Here is a 27,629-nt window from a genome sequence, read left to right on the forward strand (position 1 = left end):
CAATGGGATTGCTAAAAAGTAGTGTTGTGGAACTACATATTCCAGCAAGCTCTGGCTCTCATTGTTTGGACTGTAATGGTTATAGTGTGTCAGGGCATGCTGGCACGTGTAGTTCCACAACACCAGGTGAGCCATGTTTTAGAGCAAAATTAATTCATACATGTTACAAATGTACTTACAAGGTTGATTACAGCAAGGGATAGGTCAGCACCACCAGCTGCATCTGTTGGGCTCTGTGTATTAGGCTAAATGTGGGTGGAAACAGATGGTATTGCTAAATAATTTGTTTATGAGTACACTTACAGCAAAGGTACATGTTGGAATACAGGGCACATGTGCTTACCAGAAAAGTAACACCTGGTGATTTGTGTACGCACCAGAATCCCCCTCTGCGTACCCCTCACTACCCGAGGTGTGGTAGATTGGGCTACTGCACGACTGCTGCATGTTCCTCCTCCACATAGGCAGGTTGGGACAGGGCTATGTTGTGTAACATACAGCAAGCCTGGACGATCATCACTACTTTTGCTGGGTGGTAAAGCAGCGTACCCGATGACCGGTCCAAACACCGGAATCTACTTTTCAATACGCCAAATGTACGCTCCACCACATTGCGGGTTGCAATATGGGAATTATTATACCGGTGCTGTGCAGGGCCCTCTGGGGAGCGCAAAGGTGTCATGAGCCAGGAAACACACCCATATCCTGAGTCACCTAAAACACAGATAGGAAGTTATTGCCTTATATGGTAAGGTATGTGCATTGTGCAAACAGGAGACACTGGGACGAGCAATATGCTTGTGAAACTGGAAACACACACATTTGAGCAGGTACAAATAAGGACAGAGAGGGTAATATGTAAAAATGTACTTACCAAGTAGCCAGCCCTCTGACATTTGTTGTTGGTTGAATCGGTTGCAGAGGGCTGAGTGCCTCAGAATATAGGTGTCATGGCAGTTCCCAGGGAAGCCTGCTACAACACTTAGGATTTTGAGATGAGCATCACATACCACCTGAACGTTCAAAGAGTGCCGCCCATGCCGATTGACATAGACGTATCCCCGCACGTGCGGTGCCCTAATCCCAATGTGTGTGCAGTCTATAGCTCCCAGCACGTGAGGGAATGCTGAGAGTCTATAGAAATCCACCTTGTGGTCCTGCCACTCCAACTCAGAACGTGGGAATCTGATGTATGTCCGCCACAACTTCTTTAAAGCAAGTAACACTTGAGTAAAATGCTTAGAGAAAGTGGGCTGTGAAAACCCCCAAGGACCATGAGGTCACAGACTGAGTGGAGCCTGTGGCCAAATAGTAGAGGGTACACATTAATTTCTGCAGCCCAGACACTGCATAGTTGATACCCCCGAAAGGGTCCAAATCATCTCTCACCTGCTCATATAAGTCCAACAGGTTATTGCGGTTCAGCCTAAACATCCCCACAACCTGTTGATCCGAGAGTGAGTCCAGGTGCAGCCGAGCACGATACATACGTGGGGTACGCAGTAGTCGGGGGGCTACCTGGATCTGGTGTGCAGCTTCCTCCCTCCTGCGCAGCTCCTCCAAATGGGCCACATCACAAATCAGCAACTCCAAACCACTCTGCAAAATCTCCATGTCTCAAACCCTCACAGGTGTCCTTAATTATGTTGGGGTATATGTAGGGGTGGTTCTGAGTGAAATTGATTGCACCTGTGTTGAAATTACTATTTGTGCACTTGACCAAAGTGAGTTCTGGGCCACATCGCCCAACAGAACCTGGTCTGAAAAAAGTGTGATTATTAGACACCTTAAAAGTGCGATTTGCGAAAACGCATCCCATTAAATAAGCAATTTGTATACTTTTCTGTACGAAAACATCTGGATGCGATAAAAATGCGATTTTTTTTTTTCACACACTTTCGGTCCGCATGAGTTATCGCACATAATATGCGATATCCGTCCCTTAGCGCATCCTATTAAATATGCGATGTCGCCATTTTTTTTACTAATGTCCGCCAAAAAACACAAATCTCATCCCAAAGAATGTCACCCGATATGTTGACAGGCAACTGCTAGGTAGTGCCTCAAATCATCAGGGTTACAATGTCGACATAAATACATAAAAGGTCAACACGTTGCTTTTCATGATTTTTAGGGTTGTGCTAAAAGAACAAAAAATAACAAACCATTTTTCCGCCTTTTTTACACATGAACCTTATATTAATCTACCGTATCAACAGCGTTTAACTTTTAAGACATTCAATTTATTTATTTATTTATTTTTTACAGTTTCTTATATAGCGCAGCAGATTCCGTTGCGCTTTACAATAGTAGACAGTGATAAAACAACCTGGGTAACAACAGACATACTTGGAGGTAGGAGAGCCCTGCTGCTAGCTTACAATATATAGGGATATAGGAGGAAACACAAGGACAGGCATCAGTAATAGCATAGCAGTCCCACCAAGTTACAAGTCCAGAAGGAAAGCTATATATTACATAAGTGCCTCAGAGGGTTATGCGTGTAGAATTTAAATATGATGGGCTTGCCTGAAGAGGTGAGTTTTCAGGGAACGCTTGAAAGTTTGGAGGCTAGTGGAGAGTCTTATTGTGCGTGGAAGGGCATTCCATAGGATGGGAGCAGCCCTATGAAAGTCCTGTAATAGTGAATGGAAGCTAGTGATCCGTGCAGAAGAGAGACACAGATCGTTTAAGTAGAGAGACATATGCTGGTGCAGTATGGTTAATAGCTTTATATGCTAGTAGAAGTCTTTTATATTGAATACAGTAAGATACAGGTAACCAATGGAGGGACTGGCAGAGCGGATCAGCAGATGAGCGTCTTGCAAGGAAGATCAGCCTAGCAGCAGCATTTAAAATGGATTGTAGTGGTGAGAGTCTGTTCTTGGGAAGACCAGTTCGGAGACTATTGCAATAATCAATGCGGGATATATTGAGTTCATGGAAAAGAAATTTAGTAGTGTCTTGTGTGAGTTACGGTCATATTTTGGATATGTTTTTAAGATGCATGTAACATGATTTGGAGACAGATTGAATGTGGGGAAGAGACCGGTCAGAGTCGAGGATGACCTCTAAGCAACAAGCTTGTGGGGTAGGGTACATTGTCGAGTTGTCAACAGTGATGGAGATCTCAGGATGGTAACTGTTCTTAGTTGGCGGGAATATAAGTAATTCTGTTTTGGAAATATTGAGTTTGAGTTTGCGAGAAGACATTCAGAGACTCGGCCCAAAACCACTTGTGACAAATCTGGGGTTGATAGATAGATTTGAGTATCATCCGCATATAAGTGATACTGAAATCCGAAAGAGCTGATTCATTTGCCAAGCAAGGAAGTATAGATGGAGAAAAGCAGAGGACCTAAGACTGAGCCTTGCGGTACTCCGACTGACAGAGGTAGTGAAGGGAAAGTAGAGTCAGAGAAGCGAACACTGAAAGAGTGATCAGATAGGTAAGATGTGAACCAGGAAAGGGCTGTATCATTAAGACCTAGGGAGTGTAGTGTTTGTAATAGGAGTTAGGGTCAAAATTGTATTTTTTCAGAATGGGAGTAATCACTGCATGTTTGAGCAGAGATGGAAAAGTACCAGTAGCAAGAGAGAGATTGCAGATTTTAGTTAAGGTTGGAATAAGCACAGGAGATAGATTTTTAATGACTTGTGCAGGTATAGGATCAAGAGGAGAGGTAGTAGAGTAGGAGGATAAGAAGAGTGCGGATACTTCATTTTCATTTGTGGGCTCAAATGAAGAGAAAGTGCCAGAGGGTTCAGGTGGGGAAGAGAGTGGGTTAGAGGTAGTGGAAGAGCATACCATTTCATCTCTGATATCAATCTTGTCCTTAAAGTAGGAGGGAAGGTTCTTGTGCACTGATGGTAGCCAGTGGGGGAGGAGGGGGAGGGTTCAGAAGAGCCTTAAAGGTGTTAAAAATTCGCTGAGAGATTGGTACAGATGGGTCTTGTCCCATCCTTGCTGGCGGGTCGCCATGGCGTCTGCGCTGGCGACCCGCCAGCAGCCACGCCAGCGAGGAGACTGAGACGCGCGTGCGTCTCACGCGCACGCGCGTCTCAGTCTCCGTCGCTAGCGCAGCGGAAACCCTGTCCGTCTCCGCCTCAGGGAGACGGACAGGGTTAGGGGGGGTGCGGGCAGTCGGCGGGGACCCCGGGTTACCGCCGGCAAGCCGGCGGGGACCCGGGGAAACGTATGTAAGCGCCGTCGGAAGGGGACGCGCGCGCCTCTCGTGCGCGCGTGTCCCCTTCTCACGATCGCCATGGCGCTGGCGGGGGATGGCGGCTGGCGACGCCAGCGCCATCCCCTGCCAAGATGGGAAAAGACCCATCTGTAGTATGTTTGTTTGGCAGTGTCCAAAGCATTTCAGTAGGAGTGGTAGCTAGTCTTATATGTGAGGAAATCAGTCATATTACGAAATTTACGCCATTGACGTTCTACTTTACGTGACTGATTTCATAGTTGTCTTGTTGTGCCACGGTTGGCATCTAATACTGCTTTCACATTGCAGAAATGGGTAATGACATGGTATTCTTAAATGGGACTTTAAAACGGGTCTGAGCCTTGAGACCTTTCACATTGCAGGTGAAAACCGTTTTAAAAATCATTTAATACCATTCAAAATTCAACCCATTTAACCCCCAAGGGACACGTTTCAAGCCATTGAAATAGAGCCATTCACACTGCCTAAAAAACGGCTTTAAAACGTGTAGGACTCTGCTTTTTAACCGTATTGAAATACCGGTTATCTTTAACCGGTAAATCAACTTTGGCACTTTCACATTGCAGCCTTAAACGTTTTAAAATGGGAAAAAACCGGCAATATACCGTTTTAAAAGTGCAATGTGAAAGGGGTATAAGCCTACGTGGGATATAATGTGCAGCTGGAGCCACTTCATCAAGGGCTGTTTCAAGAGTCTGGTAGAGGTGGGAAACAACAGAGTCAGGAGAGGTAAATGTAGAAATTAGTGAGAGCGGTTGTTGCAGGGAGGTGGAAAGTTGTGGAAAATTAATAGCATTAGTATTTCTTGCGGGTTAGAGTAGGCATGCATGATTTCTGTGTCAGTGAGCTTGGGGTAATGGAGGAGAGGGTAATGAGATTGTGATCAGAGAGAGGGAAGGTAGTGTTAGTAAAATCAGAGATTGAGCACAGCCTGGTGAAAACAAGGTCAAGGCAGTGGCCTTCCAAATGTGTAGAGGCGGCGGACCATTGGGAGAGGCCGAGAGGGAGGTTAGAGAGAGGAGTTTGGAAGCATGCTAAGATGGTGGACTGTCAATAGCAATATTGAAGTCACCCAGGATGATAGTGGAGATGTCAGAGGATAAGAAATGGGGGAGCCAGGCAGAGAAATCTTCCAGAAATTGAGATTTCGGAAGCCCAGGTGGGCGATAGATAGCAACCACATGCAGAGAGAAAGGGGAAAAAACCCTAATGGAGTGTACTTCAATTGATGTAAATGTGAGTGAAGGAACTGGTGGCAGAACGGAGTATGTGAAGGCTTGTGACCGTAATATACCAACTCCACCTCCTTTACAGTTACCAGGCCTGGACGGGTGAGTGAAGTGGAAACCACCATGTGACAGTGCTGCAGGCGAGGCCGTGCTAATTGTGTGAGTCAGGTTTCTGTAATGGCCATTAGGTTGAAGTTGTGAGAGATGAAGAGGTCATGGATGGATGTTAATTTATTGCAAACAGAGCGTGCATTCAATAGGGCACATTTAAGTTTGGTGTGTGGTGGGAGGCATGTGATATTTATGAGGTTAGCTGAATTTCTAGGCTTAGAAGCAATTAAATCTGAGTGGGACAGGTGGTTGGGGCCTGGGTTTGGTGATATATCACCAGCTAATAAGATTAGAAAGGAGAGATAGATATACTGTAGGTGGATGTTTGTGTTTTTTTGTATTGGTGATGGGATGTGGATGTGAAAGTATAAGTAGAGAAGTAAGTAAAGAGCTCATCAGTGAATAATAGAAGAGGAAATGTGCACTGAGTGGTGGGTGTCAGGGAGATTATATGGTGGTTGAAGTTTGGTGAGTATTCCATGTAGTGAAATGAGAAGAAGCATTGTGGTGAGCATGATCTGACTGTTTGTATGTTGGAGACCCGGTTAAGTAGAGTGGATATAGTATAGTAGTAATGTGTAAAATGTATTGTTTCTACCTTGCTTGATGTTGTTCAATGTTTTTCAACTGTTTTATAACTGTTCGTTATAAGTAATTCCCACTTTGTAATTTCTCACTTCGGATATTTCTCAATTAAAGAACTGCCCAGGCAGAGAATTGCCCTCTATGTGAACAGATATACCAGGTCTAATTAGGAGAGCCTACAGCTGAGGTCACATGACCAGCTAATCAAAGCCTGTGTAAAATAAACACTAGCCAAAACATATACTCCCAATAAATTATGCCTCACTGAACACAGCTTCAAACAGGTACTACAAAGACTAGAAACACATTAACAATACATTTGTTACGCAATGGGCAAAATATAGATTATCAGTTATAGTGTTTTAGATACCAATTAAATCACATACATTGTATATTACTGCAATGGGCTCATATGGGGTTTATGCAGAGCAGAGAGCTGGGACTTGTAGTGGAGCTGACCAATTAAATCACATACATTGTATATTACTGCAATGGGCTCATATGGGGTTTATGCAGAGCAGACAGGTGGGATTTGTAGTGCAGCTGACCAATTAAATCACATGCATTGTATATTACTGCAATGGGCTCATATGGGGTTTATGCAGAGCAGACAGCTGGGACTTGTAGTGGAGCTGACCAATTAAATCACATACCTGTGAGAAGAGAAATAAACAGAAGATCAGTCCATATTCAGGGAAATTCATGCAGGATAACTGTTTTATAACTGTCGTTATAAGTAATTCCCACTTTTACTTTGATTAATGATCCTGTCTGCCCATTGCATGTCCACACACTTTGTCCATTCAAAATCTATATTGAATGTATATTACTGCAATGGGCTCATATGGGGTTTATGGAGAGCAGTCAGCTGGGACTTGTATTGGAGCTAACCAATTAAATCACATACCTGTGAGAAGAGAAATAAACTGTTTGTTATAAGTAATTCCTACTTTGACTTTGATTAATGACCCTGTCTGCCCATTGCATGTCCACACACTTTGTCCATTCAAAAACTATATTTTTTTAGAGCTGTTTTATTATGTGGAATGGACATTTAAAAAAATAAAATGTTTTAAATGGCTATTTTTATTGTAGACTCTCCCTGGAATGAGTCCCCTGTCTGGAGCTTACCTACATATGGCCGTTTCTTTTCATAATAAATACCTAGCAGTCTTCACTGATTCTGGTTATATATGGATGGGAACTTCATCGCTTCAGGTGAGTACATCATTAGTTTTTTAGTAGAATAGAGTAATCCTCTCCAGAAATGAAATTCTGGCATAGTTTTCCCAGGTTCTTCTATGCATGGTCAGCCTATACCTGTCTCATTGTATTGCCAGATCATGAACCTCTGACATTTTGCTTTTTATAGGGGAAAATAATGGTAACATTTTGGTAAGATTCACTTTCACAAAATGTTACAGATGTACAGTAGCAGCCCTCATCTAATATGTGAACAGGGTACACAGTACATATTTATAATACAATAGTGCTAGTACACCTTTGCGAAGATATCTTCTACATTGAAGAACAAAAATAATAATAATAATAAACAAATAAATCCTTGAGGGAGATAACACATGGAATAACGATTAAACTAAATACAGTATAACACTAGCACAGTAATCTACAACCCAGACAGAAAAGTAGAAAAGGGAATACCTCCTTGACAAGAGGAAGGAGGGAGGCGGAAGGACTGAAAAACAGGAAAAAGAAAAAGGTGAAGAAAGAGAAGGTGGGGTGAGCCAGGGGTATGCTATGGAAGCAAAAACAAAAAATTCAATTATGAAGTCAAAGCAAAAGTAATAGGTGTTGTACAAAGGAGGGAATGTCCCCGTTTGTCCATGAATTCACCCCACTTACTCCAATTTGGGTTCATCGCCACTCACAAAATGGTTTAAGTACAATCATAAGTCTCGTATACAGTATGTAGTGTTTATGAATCTTTCGAATAATCATAACAAGGCGGTGTGAATAGGCTCCATTAGAAGGTTTGTAGTACATCTCAGATTGAGCTAGACATTTGGAAATTTTGAAGCATAAACCAGCAATATGGGTCCAGACATTATCAGAGTGGGTCCTGTTAAGGTCAAGTTCCCATTTTAATTGGGGTGGTAACTTTCCTTTCTTATGCCCCTTTCAGACCGCACTTTAAAAACGGTATATTGCCGTTTTTTTACCGTTTTAAAACGGTAATGTGTGCGGTCTGAAAGGTGCAGGACCACTTAACCGGTTAGAAAAAACTGTTTGGTACTTGTGAGTTATCTGGGCGTCCGATTTTGGGTACTTACGATTTGCATGCGATTTGCGATTTGCATGCGATTTAGCATGCGATTTGCATAAGATTTGCTATTCATTTCATTACCCCACTATCCCCAAAGTGTGTCTATCAACGTGAACCCGAAGCGTGGCGAGCGCAGCGAGCCCGCGAGGGTCGGCGGTACGCGTCCTCCGACCTTTTCATGCCCTACTATCCACTAGGGCGTGGAGTGAGAATAGAATAGTGTGGCGAGCGCAGCGCACCCCGCGAGGGGACGCGGACACCTGTGAAGCCCGCAAGGGCACGCGGATACCTGTGAAGGTGTCCGCGTCCCCTCGCGGGGCTCGCTGCGCTCGCCACGCTTCGGGCTCGGTGGCTCGCTGCGCTCGCCACACTATTCTATTCTCACTCCACGCCCTAGTGGATAGTAGGGCATGAAAAGGTCGGAGGACGCGTACCGACGCCCCTCGCGGGCTCGCGGCGCTCGCCACGCTTCGGGTTCACGTTGATAGACACACTTTGGGGATAGTGGGGTAATGAAATGAATAGCAAATCTTATGCAAATCGCATGCAAATCGCATGCGATATCGCATGCGATCTAGTACCAAAATCGGACGCCCAGATAACTCACAAGTACCAACTGTTTTTTCTAACCGGTTAAAATGCAGGGTCCTACCCGTTTCAGAACCGGTATTTTAGGCTCAAAATCGGTTCTGAAACGGTATTTAGGACCCAGCCAATGAGCTGGGTCCTAAATTCAGCTCAGTGAATACTTAATGAGCGCTCATTAAGTATTCACAGCACTGGAGCCCCCCGCGCGCGCGTCGACACCCCCCGCGCGCGTGTCTACGCCCCCCCCCCCGCGTGTCGGCGCCCCCCCGTGTCGACTTACCCCGTGCCGGTATCTCCGTTGTGGTTCCCGGCGCTGCAGCTCAGTATGCTCGGAAAGCACTTATGAAAAAAGTGTCTTTCAGAAAATGGCTGCCCCCATACGAAAGACAGTTTTTTTAAACAGGGTTTCCTATGGGGCAGCCATTTTCTGGAAGACACTTTTTTCATAAGTGCTTTCCGAGCATACTGAGCTGCAGTGCCGGGATCCACAACGGAGGTACCGGCACGGGGTAAGTCGACACGGGGGGGGGGGGGGGGTCAACATGCGCGGGGGGCGTCGACACGCGCGAGGGGGGGGGAGGAGGGGGGAGCTGCACGGAGGGGAGGGCTGAAGGCTGCACTGGCTTTGACCCTGTATTTGGAAAGTTTCCAAAAACGGGTCTGCCAGTGTCAAAAAATCGGCACTTAAACGGTAATATACCGTTTAAGTGCTGCGGTGTGAAAGGGGTTTTATCTGGCAGACCCGTTTTTGGAAACGTTTCCAAATACAGGGTCAAAGCCAGAGATGCGGTCTGAAAGCAGCATTAGTTTCCAAAATCAATTAAGAGTACCACCAGGAGATACCACCTCTACTACGCGATAAGTGTAGGTGAGACCGAATCAGCTTCGTGGTGGTCCTCATTTGACAGAAAATGAGGACTGCTAGCATTACCAATGGCGAATCTGCAAATATTTTCAAAAATCATGCTTTGGCATACCGTATAGTAACTGTAGTGTAAACTACTGAAAGGGATTAGACCTCCCGAGTCACAAATATCACTAAGGTTTACAAGACCCTTAGATATCCAAAAACCAAAGCATAAATCAGGAATAAACGAAGCGACAGTGGATAGTGATAGTTCTGGTCCGGGCAAGGTGACTTAGTCACATGATGAGACAAACTTATGCCATGCCTGCAAGGTCACCCGCATTGTTTCACCTGGACCAGAACACATCAGAGAGAGGTCTGCTGGTAACCACAATAGATCTATCAAGTGTACGGGGGGAAAAGAACGTTCAATTATCACACAAGGTTTAGGGTTATCTAGATTAAACTAATCACTAAATTGACTGAAGACAGGCCCTATGATAGCTTTCAAAGTTGGGCAAAGCAACCCCACCTTCACATTTAGGAAGGATAAGGACTTTCCAGATATTCTAGGTTTGGCCCCTTTCCACACATAGCAGCACAAAGTGTTTATCCACACAATCCTTCTAAGTGGATCATTTATTGTGTGAACTGCGCTGAATATAATGAGTACTGAACACACTTCGAGTTATTTATACTTTATATAAAAAGAAAAAAAAAACAGACATACATGAATCACATTTTTACATAAAATGAGTTAAAATATTAAACAAGCAAGGTGGCATTAGTGTAGCAATCAAGATTGGTGGCATTTCTGTATTATATAGGATGGGTTAGTCAGGGGTTAACTCCTATTACTGGTAAGATGGTAGTATCAGACAGGTCGTTTGGGGAATGACAGATGAATTATGGAAGCACATGAAAGCCAATTAGAGAGTAGATGGTAAACACACAAAGTTAAGGCACATATGTGTCTAACAATGATAAATGGCAATAAGGTATCTCACCCTCTACTCCGTATTAATGGATTTGCTGTAGATGAGCGGGGAGCCGGACACTTCAGTGGCTCTACCCGGGCGTAAGCGGTAATAATGTCCTCAGGTTGGGGTCCCCAAGTCTGTCCTGTCCCAATGTGCGGGGATAACCAGCAGTAAGTAGTTTGGCTGTCCGCTTTGCAATAAATCTCCTTTGCGAAGTGAAAGCAGCTCTGTGTGCAGGAGCGCGGCGTGACAGCTTGTACTGTGAAGCTCCGGGAATCAGACACACAAAAAAAAAAGGCTTTTTTCCAATCGCACAGGTGAGGATATCTGTGTATGTTATATAACCCTTTTGTATAATGATGAGACTTTAAATAAGTCTTTATTTTAGGGTGTGCTGCCACTAGAACAGAAGATTAGATACAGTTTTTGAGAAAGAGAAGGCTGTCATTAGTGTGGCGCACTGGTAAAGAGAGATGGTTTTAATAACAATTAACTTTTAATTATTACATCTTAAAATGGCGATATATAAAACACATAACATACATGGGTAAAGTTTTGACAAGGTAAAGATAAAAAAGGAATGAATCCTTGCTTAGTGTGTTTCGATATCCCTTAATGAAAGTTATGGACAGTGGTTGTATCAGTGCCACACTCGATGGGTGCACTGATCACTGCCTTCAATAATATCACAAGTATCCCCACTGTTCGGGCCCCCTCACATTTATTTTATGATGATTTGGTGTGTCTTGTTCAAAATCGCCTGGTGTGTATCCACACGTAATTTCGTATGCAATAAATTGGTTGGATATGGAGTATTATACTTCCTCAATTAAATTGCATTATAACAGAAAGATATGCCACTGTAGGTGTATGAAAGAGGCCACAGTGAGGTTGGTGAGGCGGATTTGGGTATTTTGCCTATAGCATATGCCGCTCATACACTACCAAACTCAGGCTTTAATAAATACAGTTGGTTGGTTGGCTGTGGATATGGTGTAAGACACTGTTTATGATGCGTTTAGTTCACCAATCATCATTGTATTGTAGAAACAAGTGTGGGGATAATATGCAGTGGGCCCCTACTGGGTGAGTCCCCTTTAAAATTATTATCATGTGATTAAATGCGTCTTATCACAATCGCCCAGTGTCTACCCACAATGGAGATTGGTACAATAAATTGGTTGGTTCATACATTCAAATTTTTACTGAATATTACAGTTTATTTATTTGTATTAGGTAGCACTTCGGCTGTAAATACGTGGAGGAGCTCCTAACGGCGAATGAGGTCGGCAGGAGTATTGCTTATAGCATGCCGCTCATACGCCCAGGTTCTCTCTGTACACCTGGCTGTTCTCCGGGGATACACACAGGCAGTGTTATTGTAGTTTGTATGCCGGTGTTACACTGGGAGACACTGCAGTGTGATGGTCACAGTGCGGCTCCCCCTATCAGTGCAACTTCGTATTCCGGTTACACGCTAATGTTACAGGTAGGCAGTATGGACGCCGGACTCCTTTAGCAGCCCAAACAGCTGGCTGCTGTGCAGCAGGAATGGAGGAGATCGTGGTCAGGATCTGACCCCACGACTCCTGTCCGATAGTCTCTCTGGTACTGCCTGTGGTGCGCAACAATCACAAATCAAAATACATTGTATATTGGGGAAGGGATATTGGAGTTTAACACACTAAGTGTGTGTGGTCCACGCACGTATCGCCGTTAGCTTCATCAGGACCAACCAGGTATGAGCCCGGAAGTCCTTTATGTACCTGCCCCTCATCAATATTCATGAGTTCAGGTACGGGTGTGGTCTTTCTGCAGCAGGCCTTTTTTGTTTGTATTTGAATGCTAATGTGGTGATATTCACATTGTATCAATTGGGCATGCTATTCAAATGCTGAGCCATGATCTTAAACATAATGTATTATTGAATAAATGAAATAAATATTATATTGAATAAATGAAATAAATATTATAATGTTCCTTTATTAGTCCATAAAAGAGAGAGTGTCTGTTGTATAGTGACAATGTATTTGAACATCCATTTTGTTGTTCTTTCTGCTAGAAATATATGTACGTCACAATTCATATATTTTATCATAAATAAAGAGTAAAAGAAGAGATGTAAATAAATATAATAAAGATGGGGTACATGTTGTTGTACAAATGGAGATGTCTTCATGTGTATGGGGGCAATTTGATGATGCAATCGTTTAATATCATGATCTCAGGTCCTATGGTGGACCATGGATGAATATAGTGAAACGTGATGATGGTTCTAGGTTAGGATTCCATATATTGGTGCCTAAGTGATGTTTGTGCGTGCATATAGAATTTTAAAAGTGGTTGGTGTTTATTGATTTCATGATAGCGCATAATACAGTAATATGAGTGCCATGTTCATAAGTGACAAAAGTGACAAAAACTCCAACGAAAAATGTGCAAAAAAATAAAATAAGGGGGGCGGGGGGGGGTGGAATGAAGGTGGTATAAGGTGAGTATGCTAGGCAGAGTGAGTTGTGGAAATTTCAAATTTTTGATGGTAATATGTGAGAATAATTGAGACTCCTATGAGTTCATCCTATATAATATCTCAGATCTTCGCCATATGTTGCTCATGTTTTTGCAGGTTTTCAAATTGATGTCACATAGGTTCTTTTGTGACTGATTTGAATTTTGGAAATGGGGGGGGTGGAGGTTTTTATAGCTGACACATTGGGGGGGGGGGTAATTTCCCTGAGTTTGTTGTGTTCACAAAGCTTTGATGATATATCTCTTTCTCACAGGAATACTGAATAGTTGTTCTCTTCATTCAGACCATATGGGGACATAGTATTCATTAAGAATATTAGTCGTGTCTCCTGTTTAAGGAGCTCCCTGTCCCAGTCTCCCCTTCTTATCCCCATTTCCACTTTTAACATTCCATATATTTTCAGGCCTTTGGGGCTACCTTGGTGATATCTGGCGAAATGTTTCGCTACTGGCGTTAAGGTTTTGAAGTTTGCTTGGTCTCTTGCAGCGTTCTTAATGCTAAGGAGATGTTCAGATATGCGGATTTTCAGGGGTCTCCGTGTCTTTCCTATGTAATGCTTCTGGCAGGGGCATTCTAGATTGTAAATTACCCCTGCCGTGTCGCATGTGATGTATTTTTGGATTTTCCATTTTTTGTTGTATCTGTCAGTACATGAATTCTGTGGGTTCATATATGTGCAGATCTTGCAGGTGCCACATTTGAAGGAACCTTGTTTGTTGATGGTTAATCTGTTTTCCTTCTCGAGATGGCTGTGGACAAGGAGGTCCCTGAGATTGGAACTTCGCCTCCAACTAATATCTACTTTGTTTCCGAGGATCTCTTCTAGGTCCCTATCCGTTTTCAGGATATTCAGATGTTTATTCAGTGCTCTCTGGACCTCTTGCCATTCCTGGCAATATGTGCCTATAAATCTGACTTTCTCTTGTTTGTCTATGGATGTATCTTTTGGCACAAGAAGTTTCTCTCTTTCATATGTGTTTGCCTCTTTCCTTGCTTTCCGTATGGCTCTTTTACTGTAGCCTCGGTTTCTCAGCCTGTGGTCTAATTCATCTGCTCTCTTGCTGTAGATTGTAGGTTTGGAACAGTTTCTTTTGGTTCTCAAATATTCGCCTTTTGTAGGCCCTTTATGACTGGAGGAAAATGTGAACTCTCACAGTGAAGCAGTGAATTAGTTGCTGTACTTTTGCGAAAAATGTCAGTGGAAATTATTCCATCTGGTTCCACAAAAATCCGAAGGTCCAGGTATTCCACTTGTTGTTGGCTCATATGGTAAGTCAATTTAAGGTTAAGGTTGTTTGTATTCAGGATGTCAATAAATTTGACAAAGAGATCCTTTTCGCCTTCCCACACAATGAGCAGGTCATCGATGTATCGTAACCACATAAGAATGTGTACCGTGTACATCTCATTCTCTTCTACGAAGACCCGCTCCCGTTCCCACCACCTCAGGTACAGGTTAGCATACGTGGGGGCACAAGTGCTCCCCATCGCAGTCCCCCGTACCTGGAGGTAGAAATGGTCCTCGCAGACAAAATAATTTTTTGATAGAACAAAGTGTAATAGTTTAATTATGAAGTCATTCAATGGCGTGTGCCGATCCATACTTAAAAAGTATTTTGTTGCTTGAATCCCAAAGTCATGTATTATGCTTGTATATAAGCTTTCGACATCGCATGTTATCAGCCATGAGTTCTTATTTAGCGTGATGTCTTGTAGCTTATTTAGGACATCCATCGTGTCCTGGACATAGGAGGGTAGGGTTGTAACAAAGCGCCTTAGGTGGTGATCCACAAATTGGCTTGCTTTTTCAGTAAGCCCCCCTATGCCAGACACGATGGGTCTTCCTGGGGGATTTACCTCACTTTTATGAACTTTGGGCAACAAATATAGGGTGGGTATCTTGACATTTCTCACCATCAGGAATTCATATTGGGATTTTGATATGACTCCATCTCTTCTCCCTTGTTCTACCATTTTTTGATAAATTTCTTATATTTATTTACATCTCTTCTTTTACTCTTTATTTATGATAAAATATATGAATTGTGACGTACATATATTTCTAGCAGAAAGAACAACAAAATGGATGTTCAAATACATTGTCACTATACAACAGACACTCTCTCTTTTATGGACTAATAAAGGAACATTATAATATTTATTTCATTTATTCAATAATACATTATGTTTAAGATCATGGCTCAGCATTTGAATAGCATGCCCAATTGATACAATGTGAATATCACCACATTAGCATTCAAATACAAACAAAAAGGCCTGCTGCAGAAAGACCACACCCGTACCTGAACTCTTGAATATTGATGAGGGGCAGGTACATAAAGGACTTCCGGGCTCATACCTGGTTGGTCCTGATGAAGCTAACGGCGATACGTGCGTGGACCACACACACTTAGTGTGTTAAACTCCCATATCCCTTCCCCAATATACAATGTATTTTGATTTGTGATTGTTGCGCACCACAGGCAGTACCAGAGAGACTATCGGACAGGAGTCGTGGGGTCAGATCCGGACCACGATCTCCTCCATTCCTGCTGCACAGCAGCCAGCTGTTTGGGCTGCTAAAGGAGTCCGGCGTCCATACTGCCTACCTGTAACATTAGCGTGTAACCGGAATACGAAGTTGCACTGATAGGGGGAGCCGCACTGTGACCATCACACTGCAGTGTCTCCCAGTGTAACACCGGCATACAAACTACAATAACACTGCCTGTGTGTATCCCCGGAGAACAGCCAGGTGTACAGAGAGAACCTGGGCGTATGAGCGGCATGCTATAAGCAATACTCCTGCCGACCTCATTCGCCGTTAGGAGCTCCTCCACGTATTTACAGCCGAAGTGCTACCTAATACAAATAAATAAACTGTAATATTCAGTAAAAATTTGAATGTATGAACCAACCAATTTATTGTACCAATCTCCATTGTGGGTACACACTGGGCGATTGTGATAAGACGCATTTAATCACATGATAATTATTTTAAAGGTGACTCACCCAGTAGGGGCCCACTGCATATTATCCCCACACTTGTTTCTACAATACAATGATGATTGGTGAACTAAACGCATCATAAACAGTGTCTTACACCATATCCACAGCCAACCAACCAACTGTATTTATTAAAGCCTGAGTTTGGTAGTGTATGAGCGGCATATGCTATAGGCAAAATACCCAAATCCGCCTCACCAACCTCACTGTGGCCTCTTTCATACACCTACAGTGGCATATCTTTCTGTTATAATGCAATTTAATTGAGGAAGTATAATACTCCATATCCAACCAATTTATTGCATACGAAATTACGTGTGGATACACACCAGGCGATTTTGAACAAGACACACCAAATCATCATAAAATAAATGTGAGGGGGCCCGAACAGTGGGGATACTTGTGATATTATTGAAGGCAGTGATCAGTGCACCCATCGAGTGTGGCACTGATACAACCACTGTCCATAACTTTCATTAAGGGATATCGAAACACACTAAGCAAGGATTCATTCCTTTTTTATCTTTACCTTGTCAAAACTTTACCCATGTATGTTATGTGTTTTATATATCGCCATTTTAAGATGTAATAATTAAAAGTTAATTTTTATTAAAACCACCTCTCTTTACCAGTGCGCCACACTAATGACAGCCTTCTCTTTCTCAAAAACTAGCTCCGGGAATCAGCCACAGGCGGAAATGACGTCAACGCGTTTCATCTCTATAGCAACTAGAGACTTTCTCAAGACAATTTTGTGTCTCTCACCTTTGTGTTTTTATAGGGCTTGGTTGTTCCTTGCTAACTATCAATTAATAATTCAATGAAATCTTAAACTACTTTAAAACCTTATGCTAAGTGTGTCCAGTATTAATATAGCATTCCGCATTAATGGGCTAACATAAATCTACTATATATAAATTGTTACATAGTTAGAATATGAGTCACAAACAAGTTAAAGTTATTAGAGAGAGATAATAGACTAATTGAGTTTAATATTGACAACATGCTTCTCACTAATGAGTATAGTGGTTGGAGGGAGAGAGAGAAAAGGAGAAGATAGGCTGAAGGAATTAGTGGTATGGAGTAGAACTGGATACATGTATGTTATCTGTATCAGATTCATATATAAACGTATTGTTACGATCTTGAATAGTAGATGAGTACAAAGATATATAATAGGTACATTATAGAGACATATATATATATATATATATATATATATATATATATATATATATATATATATAAAGATCAGAAAGAACCGGCACTCAGGCTTCCTATGGCAACTGCCCCGGGTGCCAACTTCCAAAGTTTGTAGAAGAAGTAGAATAAGTGTCACTCCAGGGGACTAGGTTCAAAAGGCTTTATGTATATAAAGTTGCAAGGAGGTTACATGGTCATACAGGTCGACATTTCGATAACAACATGTATCGTTGTCAAGACAGCATGTAACATCAACAGGTAACAGGATACAATAAGCCCGCAGGGCGGCGGGACCCACATATATAAGCAAACAGGCATATACTCACCGGCTACGTGTAGACTGGACGGGTGCCAGGTGCAGAGTGCGTCTCACCGAAGGGGCGCACACTGCTGACGTCAGTCCATCAACACAGCATAGCAACGCTGCGTGATAGGACGCGTCCCCGGCAACCCGTCCAAAATCCCATAAGCCGGGACCATGATAGCAAAATAAACAGAGCCAGGATGCAGTGGCCGGAGTATAACAGAGAAATAAAGTACATCACTACACACTATGAACAGCGTAACTGGGCGCTGTATGAGCCAAAGGATATGGGGGACACGTTCACAGGTGTGAGGGGCTGGATGACGAGTAGTCAGAGCACCGCTGTGTGGACAACACAGGCCAGGGGGAATAGATGAAACGGGCAGTTAAGTAGACACCATTGTGTCGATGCATGTGAACGGTGGACACCACTGTGTCGTTGCATGCAGACAGGATTAAATAAACAGACTCCAGTTCAAACGATCATTTAGACCTTTCGGTTTGACAGTTTGTAATTTGTGTATCCATCTTGACTCCATTCTCAGGAGCAAACCGTCACGGTCACCTCCTCTGGAAAGCACCGGTACATGGTCAATGAGGATAAACTTGATGTCTGTTACTGAGTGGCCAGCTTCCAAGAAATGCCTGGCTACAGGTTGGTCGGCTTTTTTAGAAGTAATAGCAGCATTAATAGCCGAGCGGTGGAGTGCCATCCGTTCACGAATGGTCCTTATAGTTTTGCCAACGTAAAATAGTCGATATGGACAATATAAGAGATAGATGACGTGTGTGGTGAGGCACGTAAGGACATGGCGGATCTGGAACTGATATTCTGAGTGGGGATGCTGAAAAGATTTACAGACCACCATGTTGCGACAGGTGGTACACTTCAGGCATCTGTAGCATCCAGGTTGTTTCTGTAAAAAGGTGGATCCGGATGGGCATGTCGAAACCGGTAATGTCGGCATGCATGACTTGGTCCTTGATATTTTTACCCCGGGTGTAGCAAGCCATGGGGCGGATATTTTTGATGACAGGGAGAGACTTGTCAGTCTTGACAATGGGCCATAAGGCGGTGGTTGCCCTTTGCACAATCGTGCTGGATGTACAATAGCGTTGCTTCCAGGGGATGGTGTCACTTTTTTTTACGAGTGACAGGTTGAAGCAATGTTGATCTTGGCATGTTGAGTACTTCAGACTGGGTGGTCCTGAGTTGAGAGATATCATAACCCCTTTGCACAAAGCGTTCAGCAATTTCGAAAAAAGAGAAAGATGATATCCGCACCAGTCTGTTTAGTAACGCGACTTTATCTCCCCTAATACTGATATTTATATGGGATAGTGTTCCCACAATTTGACAGTTGGAGGTGCTACCTACTACTTAGTCATAGACATAATACATAAACAAGAAAAGAAAGTATAATGTAGATGCACTGAAAGTCAATGAATGAGACCTAAAATTTAGCCTTTATTAATTTTTTAATAAAATCGGTGAAGTATTAAAATATATTAGAAGGAAATAAAGAGCAGAAATGAGATTTAAAACAAAAAAATGACCACTGCTCAACTCTGTTCTATATTTGCAGGGTTAAGTTATCCCTGTATGTTCTCTGTGGTGTCCTATCTGGATACTATGTCTCTGATTATTATTACACAGACATTGGTTACTTTTCTATATTTGTAGCGATAGAAAGTATCTTTAATTTTTAACTCATATCCTTAGGCTAAATAGCCTCCCAAAAGGTTCTTATGTCACACTTTTCTTGTGTGTTACAGTTCCATGTGTTTCTAGTATTTTACAGTGATTTATAATGCATGGATGTTTTTTGTAGGGTAGTGGAGCAGCGTATAATTTTACATATGATCGTCCTATTGTCCACTGATTGGACCGTGTGTAAGAAAGATACCTGGGGCGAAATGTAATAGGGTGTGATTTTTGGACGAGTTCCAAACTCGCCAGAAATCGCACCTTTAAGAATTGCGTTTTTTGCCGCGAATTCGCATATGTAATGAGATGCGAATTAGCGGCAAAAAATGCGATTTGCCGCGATTTCGGGCGATTTTTAGTCATGAAAATGTGCGCATTTTCATAAATGCGATTTTGTGCAAAAAAAAAAAAAAGTTTAAAAAAAAAACGGCGTGGGGTCCCCCCTCCTAAGCATAACCAGCCCCGGACTCATTGAGCCGGACCTGGTTCCAAAAATACGGGGGGACAAAAAGCATAGGGGTCCCCCGTATTTCTGAAACCAGCCCCGGACTCTTGGACCGGTCCTGGTTCCAAAAATACGGGGGACAAAAAATCTGGGGGTCCCCCGTATTTTGAAACCAGCACCGGGCTCCAACAGCCCACGGTGTCATGCCACAGCCGGGGGACACTTTTTATACAAGGTCCCCCGGCCAAAACATGAGCACCGTGGCTGGTCAGCCTTGGATGGGGTACCTGGAGGAGTGGGGACCCCCCCAATAAAGGGGTCCCCACCCCCAGGCTTCACCCGTCCAGGGCTGAAGCCCGGGGCTGTCACCGGCGTCCGTGGCCAGTGGACGCCGGCCTGATAGGGTTAAATTGATCATACATATCATTACATTGCTTTATACCGGCGAACTACAAGTGCCAGCAGACCTCCCCCGCATGCTGGGACTTGGAGAACCACAAGTCCCAGCATGCGGGGCATTAATGGGCCCGCTGGGACTTGTAGTCCACCTGTAAAAAGAATGTTTATAAAAAACACACACAGAGAGAAGTACAAGTTTATTACACACACACACCTCACTTTTACACCAGTGTTACTTACCATTCCTGGATCCAGCGCTGGTCTGGCTGCTTTACAGCCGGCTCCCCCCACACTGACAGGCAGCGGGGAGAACCGGCTTTCTCCGTTGCCTCTAACAGCTTCTGTAGCGCTGTTCCAGCACTACAGAGGCTGAGAGCGCGATTGGCCGATACGTCTCCATGGAGACGCATAGCTCAGTCCTGATTGGCTGAGCTATGCGTCTCCATGGAGACGCATACTGTAGCTCAGCCAATCGCGCTCTCAGCCTCTGTAGCACTCGGACAGCGCTACAGAAGCTGTTAGAGGCAACGGAGAAAGCCGGTTCTCCCCGCTGCCTGTCAGTGCGGGGGGAGCCGGCTGTAAAGCAGCCAGACCAGCGCTGGATCCAGGAATGGTAAGTAACGCTGGTGTAAAAGTGAGGTGTGTGTGTGTAATAAACTTGTACTTCTCTCTGTGTGTGTTTTTTATAAACATTCTTTTTACAGGTGGACTACAAGTCCCAGCGGGCCCATTAATGCCCCGCATTTTTTGTTTTGTATTTTTTATTTTTTGTTTTTACACAGTCATGGAATATTAATAGTAACAGCCCAACAAAGGGATTTCATCGATGGCCGAGCTCTAAGGGCTAAGGGATCTAAGTTTTCTTAGCTGCTTAGTATAGCCGGCTATTATCCCCGCTCTGGTAGCGTCTCTTAGTGTTGGCCGGTAATATCTCCAACTGCTGTCTGTCCGTTGATACGGAGCTAATAGCAGTTCTTGCTATCCTTTCTGATAGCTTTTACTTAGTGGCTTTGCAGTGTGCCTTTATTGCGCTCCTTGCGCTCGGGGAGTACAGCTGTCTGCACCCCGGGCACCGGCCGGCTGTGGATCGGATGAGTGCGAGTAACACTTGCACTGTGCTTCTAATATCTACCTACATGCATATTCACTGTCTACAAACACATGGTAATAACATTCATTTTTTACATGTGTGTAACACAGTGGGAAATTGATAAATACAGATTCGCCAGAAACCTCAGGCTCAAGGAGCACTTCCAGCATCAGGACCAGACCAACTTGGAACCGTCACCTATTGATCAATTCATCCGTTCTCGCATAAAATCCACGTTTGATCCGGTGTCGAGCAACAAGTCCATGCCCACATTTACACGGCTGGTTGATGCAGCAGTAACCAAGTATAATGCTGCTGCCCCCCATATGCACCATAATTTGTCTCGGGCAGAGCAAACGGCATTGAAACAACTGTCTTCCTACCGACACATTACTATCCGCCCGGCGGACAAAGGTGGGGCCATCGTCATACAAGATTTGGACGATTACAAAAAAGAACTGTATGCCCATTTAGCCGACACTTCTACATACATCAAACTACAGGGCGATCCCGCGGCCCGATATAAACGTGAATTGGATGTGCTACTGCAGGAGGCGACACTGGCTGGCACCCTTGACAAAAAACTAGCTCAAACCCTCACCCAGAAACATCCTGTTATCCCACTGATTTATTCTGTCCCCAAAATCCACATGAACCTCAATAACCCACCTGGCCGCCCTATCATTTCGGCAAACAATTCACTTTACCAACCTGTATCCAAACTCCTGGACATTATCCTTCAACCCCATATTCATAACCAACCGTCTTTTATTAAGTATACCACAGCATTTCTGTTGAGACTACAAGCTCTTGAACCACTACCAGATAATACAGTACTGGTCACTCTGGATGTCAGTAGCCTGTACACTGCCATTCCCCAACAATCTGGAGTAGCTGCAGTGGCCGCTTTCCTAAGGGCTAATAATGTGCAAGGTATGGACCATAATTTATTCATTCAACTATTGACCCTAACCCTGGAGCGCAATTACTTCTTTTTTGACGGGGGGTTTTATCAACAAACCAGTGGCTGCGCGATGGGGAGCCCGGTAGCGCCTAGCCTGGCAAATATTTTTATGTTTCACGAAGAAAATGAGAAATTTCTCAATAACCATCACATCAATCAACACATAAAAATGTACGTCCGTTTCATTGATGACTTATTCCTGTTATGGACAGGACCTGCCAGTATACTCACTGACCACATTCACAACATCAATTCTGGTCCCTCCCCAATCAAGTATACCATCAATGTCCAAACTCAGTCCATCAGCTTCCTGGACGTCCTAGTCAGCATTGACTTCTCTACAATCACCACTGATGTTTTCACCAAGCCCACCGATCGAAATACGCTACTGCTGTCATCCAGCCACCACCCGAGGGGCTTAAAACGCGGGCTACCTAAATCACAGCTAATGCGTGTAGCAAGAATTTCCAGCTCCCAGACAGCAGCAATCAATAGTACCAACAAAATTGTTGAACGCTTTGTGCGTTTTATTTTTTGTTTTGTATTTTTTATTTTTTGTTTTTACACAGTCATGGAATATTAATAGTAACAGCCCAACAAAGGGATTTCATCGATGGCCGAGCTCTAAGGGCTAAGGGATCTAAGTTTTCTTAGCTGCTTAGTATAGCCGGCTATTATCCCCGCTCTGGTAGCGTCTCTTAGTGTTGGCCGGTAATATCTCCAACTGCTGTCTGTCCGTTGATACGGAGCTAATAGCAGTTCTTGCTATCCTTTCTGATAGCTTTTACTTAGTGGCTTTGCAGTGTGCCTTTATTGCGCTCCTTGCGCTCGGGGAGTACAGCTGTCTGCACCCCGGGCACCGGCCGGCTGTGGATCGGATGAGTGCGAGTAACACTTGCACTGTGCTTCTAATATCTACCTACATGCATATTCACTGTCTACAAACACATGGTAATAACATTCATTTTTTTACATGTGTGTAACACAGTGGGAAATTGATAAATACAGATTCGCCAGAAACCTCAGGCTCAAGGAGCACTTCCAGCATCAGGACCAGACCAACTTGGAACCGTCACCTATTGATCAATTCATCCGTTCTCGCATAAAATCCACGTTTGATCCGGTGTCGAGCAACAAGTCCATGCCCACATTTACACAGCTGGTTGATGCAGCAGTAACCAAGTATAATGCTGCTGCCCCCCATGTGCACCATAATTTGTCTCGGGCAGAGCAAACGGCATTGAAACAACTGTCTTCCTACCGACACATTACTATCCGCCCGGCGGACAAAGGTGGGGCCATCGTCATACAAGATTTGGACGATTACAAAAAAGAACTGTATGCCCATTTAGCCGACACTTCTACATACATCAAACTACAGGGCGATCCCGCGGCCCGATATAAACGTGAATTGGATGTGCTACTGCAGGAGGCGACACTGGCTGGCACCCTTGACAAAAAACTAGCTCAAACCCTCACCCAGAAACATCCTGTTATCCCACTGATTTATTCTGTCCCCAAAATCCACATGAACCTCAATAACCCACCTGGCCGCCCTATCATTTCGGCAAACAATTCACTTTACCAACCTGTATCCAAACTCCTGGACATTATCCTTCAACCCCATATTCATAACCAACCGTCTTTTATTAAGTATACCACAGCATTTCTGTTGAGACTACAAGCTCTTGAACCACTACCAGATAATACAGTACTGGTCACTCTGGATGTCAGTAGCCTGTACACTGCCATTCCCCAACAATCTGGAGTAGCTGCAGTGGCCGCTTTCCTAAGGGCTAATAATGTGCAAGGTATGGACCATAATTTATTCATTCAACTATTGACCCTAACCCTGGAGCGCAATTACTTCTTTTTTGACGGGGGGTTTTATCAACAAACCAGTGGCTGCGCGATGGGGAGCCCGGTAGCGCCTAGCCTGGCAAATATTTTTATGTTTCACGAAGAAAATGAGAAATTTCTCAATAACCATCACATCAATCAACACATAAAAATGTACGTCCGTTTCATTGATGACTTATTCCTGTTATGGACAGGACCTGCCAGTATACTCACTGACCACATTCACAACATCAATTCTGGTCCCTCCCCAATCAAGTATACCATCAATGTCCAAACTCAGTCCATCAGCTTCCTGGACGTCCTAGTCAGCATTGACTTCTCTACAATCACCACTGATGTTTTCACCAAGCCCACCGATCGAAATACGCTACTGCTGTCATCCAGCCACCACCCGAGGGGCTTAAAACGCGGGCTACCTAAATCACAGCTAATGCGTGTAGCAAGAATTTCCAGCTCCCAGACAGCAGCAATCAATAGTACCAACAAAATTGTTGAACGCTTTGTGCAAAGGGGTTATGATATCTCTCAACTCAGGACCACCCAGTCTGAAGTACTCAACATGCCAAGATCAACATTGCTTCAACCTGTCACTCGTAAAAAAAGTGACACCATCCCCTGGAAGCAACGCTATTGTACATCCAGCACGATTGTGCAAAGGGCAACCACCGCCTTATGGCCCATTGTCAAGACTGACAAGTCTCTTCCCTGTCTTCAAAAATATCCGCCCCATGGCTTGCTACACCCGGGGTAAAAATATCAAGGACCAAGTCATGCATGCCGACATTACCGATTTCGACATGCCCATCCGATCCACCTTTTTACAGAAACAACCTGGATGCTACAGATGCCTGAAGTGTACCACCTGTCGCAACATGGTGGTCTGTAAATCTTTTCAGAATATCAGTTCCAGATCCGCCATGTCCTTACGTGCCTGACCACACACACGTCATCTATCTCTTATATTGTCCATGTCGACTATTTTACGTCGGCAAAACTATAAGGACCATTCGTGAACGGATGGCACTCCACCGCTCGGCTATTAATGCTGCTATTACTTCTAAAAAAGCCGACCAACCTGTAGCCAGGCATTTCTTGGAAGCTGGCCACTCAGTAACAGACATCAAGTTTATCCTCATTGACCATGTACCGGTGCTTTCCAGAGGAGGTGACCATGACGGTTTGCTCCTGAGAATGGAGTCAAGATGGATACACAAATTACAAACTGTCAAACCGAAAGGTCTAAATGATCGTTTGAACTGGAGTCTGTTTATTTAATCCTGTCTGCATGCAACGACACAGTGGTGTCCACCGTTCACATGCATCGACACAATGGTGTCTACTTAACTGCCCGTTTCATCTATTCCCCCTGGCCTGTGTTGTCCACACAGCGGTGCTCTGACTACTCGTCATCCAGCCCCTCACACCTGTGAACGTGTCCCCCATATCCTTTGGCTCATACAGCGCCCAGTTACGCTGTTCATAGTGTGTAGTGATGTACTTTATTTCTCTGTTATACTCCGGCCACTGCATCCTGGCTCTGTTTATTTTGCTATCATGGTCCTGGCTTATGGGATTTTGGACGGGTTGCCGGGGACGCCTCCTATCACGCAGCGTTGCTATGCTGTGTTGATGGACTGACGTCAGCAGTGTGCGCCCCTTCCCAGCCGACGGGTGAGACGCACTCTGCACCCGGCACCCGTAGCCGGTGAGTATATACCTGTTTGCTTATATATGTGGGTCCCTGTTTGCTTATATATGTGGGTTATTGTATCCTGTTACCTGTTGATGTTACATGCTGTCTTGACAACGATACATGTTGGTATCGAAACGTCGACCTGTATGACCATGTAACCGTCTTGCAACTTTATATACATAAAGCCTTTTGAACCTAGTCCCCTGGAGTGACACTTATTCTACTTTATATATATATATATATATATATATATATATATATATATATATATATATATATATATATATATATATATATATATATATATAAACTGGTTTGGCGGCCTGGCACTCTCCCAACGGGGTACAGCTGCCTGGGTGCCTTCCGGGTGCAGTGAATAATAGAAAGAACTCACAACAGCGGCACTCAGCTCGGCTGAGTGCCGCTGTTGTGAGTTCTTTCTATTATATATATATATATATATATATATATATATATATATATATATATATATATATATATATATATATATATATATATATATATATTCCAAAGACAAAAAAAACTTACGGTTTCCCATTAAGGCTTCTTACACATGATCTGGCATTTCAGAAACCTGCTGTATCTCTTCCACTCAAACTCCAAAAAGCAATGAAATTCCGATCATTAGGCTGACGTCTTAATGGATGTGTTCCTTGCGCATTACAGATATGATACGCCATCACAGCCTGTGGGTAAGTGCAGATTCAGCACTCTCACAGAGTGAGATTGCTGTCACTCACACAATGGTGGAGCTGCTAATTCACAGATTTATGTGCTCATTGGAATACACACATGCAGTCTATGCAGCTGAAGGTCTGAGCAATTATGTGGTCCACTCATCCTAATACTGTAAGTATCCTCAATCATCTAAAACTGTCTATACCTCTGAGTTACTATAGTGTTCATTCACCTGCCATCTTTGAAAACCCATGCAGTTCCTCTTCCCTGCCTGGGGTGTAACCGTCTGCTGTAGTAATTCTAGCACAGTGTGGTCTGTATATCAGCACTGCAAACCAGACCTGTGCTAAAAACACTACAGCAGACAGCAACACCCCAGACAGGGTAGAGGAACTGCATGGGTTTTCAAAGATGGCAGGTGCTAGAATAAACACTATTACTAGAACTATCCCACTGAGGGTCCAACATCTTTCACACTCACTACCTATATCCATTTAATTTAGTATTCACATACAGTTACCAGAAACATCTTTCATAATTGCAAAAACTATAATACTGCCAACTACTATGCTTCTACACTTTCTTCTCCTATCTGCCTTCATGCTGCTCTGTCTTCCCCCATACCTACTGCTACTGCTGTGTGTATTCCCTCATCCGCACCAATGTGTCTTTTCCCATCTGCGCTGCCCTATCTTTCCACACCGATGCCACTGTTTCCTTCTATCTGTGACACTGGCTTCCCCTCTATTAGTAATACCCTGTCTCCCCCTCCATCCATGCTAGTCTGCCCGCCTCATCCATGACAAAGTTTTCTTCCATCTGTACTGCTGTCTCCCCTCTCCATCTGTGCTGCTCTTTTTTCCCTTTATCCTCTTTGC

General features: G+C 43.7%; 1 protein-coding gene across 4 annotated transcripts in view; it reads left to right on the forward strand.

The window, feature by feature from the left end:
• The window catches only part of VPS16 (VPS16 core subunit of CORVET and HOPS complexes), an 827,293-nt gene that overhangs the window by 138,496 nt on the left and 661,168 nt on the right, over positions 1 to 27,629 (forward strand). For all 4 annotated transcript variants that reach the window (XM_083153510.1, XM_083153511.1, XM_083153509.1 and 1 more), the window contains exon 7: positions 7,247 to 7,369. In XM_083153510.1, the coding sequence (XP_083009636.1) occupies positions 7,247 to 7,369 (123 nt within the window). The remainder of the gene's footprint in view (positions 1 to 7,246; positions 7,370 to 27,629) is intronic.

Source organism: Crinia signifera, chromosome 7 (assembly GCF_055691185.1).
Source record: "Crinia signifera chromosome 7, ASM5569118v1, whole genome shotgun sequence".
NCBI lineage: Eukaryota > Metazoa > Chordata > Amphibia > Anura > Myobatrachidae > Crinia > Crinia signifera.